The sequence below is a fragment of the Anarrhichthys ocellatus genome, unplaced genomic scaffold, assembly GCF_004355925.1.
Source record: "Anarrhichthys ocellatus isolate YVR2014 unplaced genomic scaffold, GSC_Weel_1.0 scaffold77, whole genome shotgun sequence".
Taxonomy (NCBI): Eukaryota; Metazoa; Chordata; class Actinopteri; order Perciformes; family Anarhichadidae; genus Anarrhichthys; species Anarrhichthys ocellatus.
In genome coordinates, this window is record NW_022280107.1 from 956,769 (window position 1) to 962,639 (window position 5,871).

The following is a 5,871-nucleotide window of genomic DNA, read 5'->3' on the forward strand; positions in this document are numbered from 1 at the left end:
ACACACACACACACACACACACACACACACACACACACACACACACATTGAGCCCATCATTAAGCCGATTGTTTCTGTTCTTTGAAAACAAAGTGACTTTTCTTTTCTTCTCTTGAGAACAGAACATGGTTGAATCTCTGCAAACATGCAGCAGGCAGACTTGAACTGAAAGCTCTATGCTGATGGGGGATGTAGTTTTTTCTAACCTACAGTTACACGATTATTTCAACTCAACTGGCTCCTCCCCCCTGCTGCCATTTTATCCCCTCCTTTGTTTTTATAAATCTTTTTATTTTATTTAATCTGCATCACTACTTTTCATTTCTAAAATAAGTCACATTTATATGATTTTTTTGTCTGATTCTTGTGCACCGCTCACACTACATTCTAGGGGCTCAGATGATGTTTAATGAATGTGCTTTGAGTCTCTGAATCTCAGGACTTGAGTTGGGTTCAGACTGAAGCGTCGACGTCAGCGGGAACGAGAAGCTTCTCCTGCAGCAACACTTCTGGCTGTGAGTCGGGGCAGATCTGTCTCAGAGTGACTGATCGACGCAGCGTTCAGTGAATCTCTCTGGAGCAGAGTCGTTGTGGTTGTTGGCTACCGTAATATTTAGTAACGGACTGTATCATCTGTTATCGGAGCGACCGGAGCAGCGAGTCTGCTTCGTGTGTCGGGAGCGATAACGGGAGGCCGAGCTTTGAGCTCTGACTTCTCTCAACGAGGCCGAGCTCTCGATACATCGAGTTCATCTCTCCGACTGTCAAACTCTGACACAGAAGAGAAACCGTCAAGACTCAGCAACGGATATGCATTTTAAATTATAAAGAAATATTTAAAAAAGTCTTTGATTGGTTCCATTTCAGAATGCCTGACTTCTCCCAGATCTCAATTTCTCCACAGATTTAAAGATTTGGATATTTATATATATATATATATATATAAATATATATATAGATGTAGATATATATAAAGTGTTTCATACTTTGCCAGACTTTCCCGACTCGTGTGAGAAGAGACTAAAGGACTATCGAACTCTTACACAGAGGAGAAGTTATAAAGACTCATCAATGAATGTGCATTTTAAATTATAAAGAAATGAAAAAGCATTCCTAGAAGAGACTAAAGGCCTCAGAGCGTTTCTTCTTGTTGTGGTTCAAACGTAGCCGAGAGGAGAAGGACCGAAAACATTAAAAGATTATTTTGAACACGATGATGAGTTCATGCAACTTACAGTTAGAGGAGGTCCAACCGGTGATGATGATGATGATGATGATGATGGTGAAACAGAGCAAAAGAGGGATGTGAGCTCAGCAGGTGAGATGCCATTTATTCAGCTAGCTCAGTGCTACACTTCTGTTCGCCTCCTTCTTCACAGACCTCCCGTACAAAGTGCACAAATAAATGATTTACAGCAGGTTATTTTAACTCATACACAAAAGCCTCGTCTCACAATGCGTGACCTGAAAATGATGAAGGTGGGATGAGAGATGAAGATGAGAGAAGAAGCAGGAAAGAAACTGTTTGTTTTTTTTGTCATGGAGGAGAGATTTCAGCTTCCAGCAGCATCCGAACACCGGTAGCAGTAGAATGTTTGGTGTTGTCTCTAAACGTGGAAAGATGAAGATGAGGAGGATGAGGAGGCCTGCTGCTGTCACCTTGTGAGTCACTGTTCCACTTACAATGGTCCATTTTTCTGAAAAAGGAGGATTAGAAGAGGAGGAGGGGACTGTCGCCACAGCCCACCCTCACAACTGAAGGTTTGAGTTCATCTGAAGATCAAACAGGAAGTGGAATGGAGGGGGGGGGGGGGCTCAGGGAGAACTCAACCCTGTGTCCCCCAGTAAGGATTAGTCCAAAACAAAAAGCACACCTCATCGACAACAGACCCTGCAAAGTCCTCAAGTCCGTCTGCCTGGAAACAAAAAAAACAAAAGTCACTTCCATCGGTACAGCGTCAGACACGACTGTGTAATCCTTCACAGAAACCCCACAATGCACTCTGAGTGCAGCAGCTCGAAAGTCTGTCCGAGTTTGGTCAAATCTCAAATCAACACGAAAAATAATAACCAAAAAAAAAAAAGAAAGTAAATCAAGCCTCCGGTTTGGGAGCTCGGTCCTTCAGAGTGGAGAGGCTGAGCAGCACACCCGCCGTCTTCCTGCTTGAAGCAGAGAAGACGGAGAGATGGACAGAGTCGAGAGAGTAAAACACAGAAGAAGAAGACGGTGGAGACTCAAACGTCCTCCGTCCTCCGTCTCCTCGGGGTGACGTCTGCAGTCCAGAGAGCAGCTGAGTCTGTAGAGCTGAATGTAAGTTTATCCAGTGTTGGTGGGGGTGTGGTGTTTCTTTTTTATTTTTGGAGGGCAGGCGGCCGTACAGGTGGAGCCCACCTGGTGCCGTGGAGGAGAAAAGATGCCCCCCCCCCTCCAAACGGTCCGTTTACTGCTGAGCCGGCTCGCTGCCGGGCAGCGTGATGTTGCCGAGGTGCAGGACAGGAAGAGGGTGAGCCTCCGTGTTGAAGACCCAACTCTCAAACGGCATCAGGTCGTCGCTGGAGAACAGCAGGTACAGATACCTGGGGGGGGGGTAACGAAGGGAGGAGGAGAAGGATTGGGTGAAGAAGAAAGAAGTGAATGACACGCAAAAAACAAAAAAAAAGACAGGAACAAGCAGGTTTTACTATGAACGCCATCAGCTCTTTAAGTCAGTGGTTCTCAACTGGTCTGGCTGCGGGACCCACCATCACCCCTTAATGACAAGCCGCGACCCACGACCCAAATTTTATTTATTTATTTATTTATTTTTATATATATATATATATATATATATATAAAAAAATATATATATATATATATATATATATATAAAAATATATATTTTTTTTTCAAGAAGTCTAGTAGTAGTAGTAATGTCTCTGTGTAGTAAACAACTGCCAAATCAAATAAAGAAACATCAATTATATTTTAACAAATATTATTCTAATTGTTCAAATGTAACTGGATGGATTATAAATAATGCATAGAAATACATAAATAAATGTTCTTCTCATTTCAAGTAAAATAACGGCTGGATTAATAAATAAATTACGTAACTAAATTAATTTTAGAAAAATTATTTTCACTGAATTGCCCTGCAGCTTTAAATTCAGTTCATTCAGGATGAAGTGAAAAGGCCACAATATTATATATTTCTCATCTTCTAAAAAGAGAATTTAGTGTTGGAAGAATTCACCTATGACTCTGGTCTCTGGCCAATTTTCTCTTTTGGAAATCGTCCTATGATTTGACTTTCTCAACTCTCACTACAACAGTCCTGCTCTGCTGTCTCTTTCCTCGTCTCTCCCCCGTGTGTCAAGGTGTATTTACATCTCACTCAAGTCAGGAAACTTGTCAGAATGCCCATATTTGATTGGATGAGCTGCATCACGTGATGTGATTCACAACGCACTGGTCGGTGTTTTTCCTGCACCCCTGAACAAGTGCCGTAAATGCTGGAATAATTCCACTGCATAAAAAATGCCCTTCAAAATAAAATCACTTTTTTTTTTTTGTCAGTCAAAGGCCCACGACCCACTGAAAACGGGTCCGCGACCCACTTTTGGGTCGCGACCCACCAGTTGAGAATCACTGCTTTAAGTCATCTTTTCTACGTTGTTTGTTTACCTAAAGTCTTTAGATCTTTATTCAGAAACCAGTTTGGTCATAAACAGGAGACGAAGATCAAACCTGACGTGAGTTTAACAACGTTAGTCTAATTAGAGCTGACGGGACTTTCACAGGTGAATCAGACATTTGGGCGGATTTTTCACCTCGAAAAACTCCAACTAAAGCCTACACTGAATAACATCTGCACCGCATAACATCTGCACCGCATAACTGCACCGCATAACATCTGCACCGCATAACATCTGCACCGCATAACATCTGCACCGCATAACATCTGCACCGCATAACATCTGCACTGCCAGCAGCAGAAAACATCCACAGAGCTGCCAGCAGGGGGAGCCAGAGAGCCACGTTAGAGAGAGCCTCCTTCATCCATCACTGATGATGATGATGATGATGCCTTTAAAACACTTGGAAATAACAACAGAAGCCAGTGTGTTCACTTTCATTAGCAGCCTAATCGCGTTCATCACAGACGTGATTAATTAAATGAATCATCAAACGTCATTTTCATAATGTATTTATGTATTCTTGGGCTCACTTGAGCGTCTCGGCCAGGAAGAAGCTCTGCTGCACGTCGTCGTAGGTCGGGTTGGAGGAGTAGACGTCCTTCACTCCGGAGAAACCTCCGCTCACCCGGCAGTACTTATCGATGGCCTGGGAGGAGACGAGGAGAGAGGGAAGGAGGCGAGGAAGAGGAAGGGAGAACATGAGAGGAATGGGGGAAGGGAGGGAAAGAAGAAGGAAGTCAGGCGATAGAAAGGGAAGTGGTGGGAAATAAAAGAGCAAAGAGAAAAGGTTTTCATTTTAATAAGCTTACGAAACATGCTTTAATTAATTTCTTTGCTTGTGACAGATTAGAGTCGTGGGGAGAGACCCGAACAGGAAGCAGCAGCTGTAGAGCACAACACGATTACCACCAACGCCTCCATTTACATTCCATTCTCTAAAAACGTTCCTTTGGTTTGATTTAATGTAACGCTGTGTCTCAGTATTCCTTTAAGGTGGCTTCCGTCTCCCTAATCGGGTCCTCTTTAAATCTTCTGTCCGGCAGATTTACGGCAAAAAATGGAAAATGTGAGATTTCTTTGGACGTCAGATTTTCTTTTAACACAAAATAAAACACAGGCATGATGTCCAGTGTTTTCAGGATGAACTTAAGCTCGTAGGTGGATTTAAACTGTGATGTAAATCCTCTCTTTGTCCATTCACTTCGGCTTTACCGGGTTTATCTCCGACACACAACAACAACCACGGAGGACATGTTAACAGCAGCACAGCCTGGACTAAGACATCCGCTAACAACACTACGTTACCTCTGTGTTACTACTGTAACATCAGCATCACAGCGCTCCACATAACACACTTAAGCTTTAATAAATCATCGACCTGGAGGTGCTGATTGAAGCTTCTGTTGAGGGTTTTGAAAGAAGCTCCGAGTTGTGGATTTTGGAAATTATTTAATTTATCTATTTTTCAATAATTTGGACTTTTGGGCTCTGGAGTTATTGGAAATGTTTGGATCACATGAATCAGAAACACTTAGTATAATACTCTCATAATAATATAATAATATCAGTGTAGCCTGATGTATAAATACCCGGTTTGAACAGAATGAATAGAAAAAGTCAACGTTGTGAATGAAGTTCTGAAGTATCCGCTGCAGCCCTCGTTGATCCTTTCTCATCTCTAATATCTAAACCAGTTTAAACACGAAACAGATCTCACTAAAGTAGCCGTGATGTCCCCATAAAGGGTCAAAACCTGAAAGAATATCTCAACATATAATATATCACTTTTTACCCTCCTGACGTTTTGGTTCTGAGGAAGAAAAATTCACCTTCTACTTGAAAACAAGTTTAATTTGCAAGCAGGTGCTCCCCCCCGTCTACACACACACACACACACACACACACACACACACACACACACTCACTCTGAATGCGGCGGCCGTGCAGCCGGTGACTCTGGCGGTTTGTACCTTTCTACCTGTGTGCTCTGTTGATCTGTAATGAGAACTTGTTAAAGTGAAATTGGTGCCTCCATAAAAATTCTGGCTGCGTTACACTCCAGCTCACAGCTTATCGACTTTCACTGTTAACGCATGTAATTGAAAGAATTATCTCCGTCCTTGTCTTTCAGTCTCTCTCTCTCTCTCACACACACACACACACACACACACACACACACACACACACACACAC

The 5,871-nt window shown here is 42.7% G+C and overlaps 1 protein-coding gene across 1 annotated transcript in view; it reads right to left on the reverse strand.

Moving 5' to 3' along the window:
• Positions 1-607: 607 nt before the first annotated feature.
• man1a2 (mannosidase, alpha, class 1A, member 2) overlaps positions 608-5,871 on the reverse strand; it is a 95,081-nt gene continuing 89,817 nt past the window's right edge. The window contains exons 13-14 of the mRNA XM_031873998.1: positions 4,209-4,324; positions 608-2,577 (exon numbers count right to left, since the gene is read on the reverse strand). Of these exons, the coding sequence (XP_031729858.1) occupies positions 2,442-2,577; positions 4,209-4,324 (252 nt within the window). The 3' untranslated portion in view covers positions 608-2,441. The remainder of the gene's footprint in view (positions 2,578-4,208; positions 4,325-5,871) is intronic.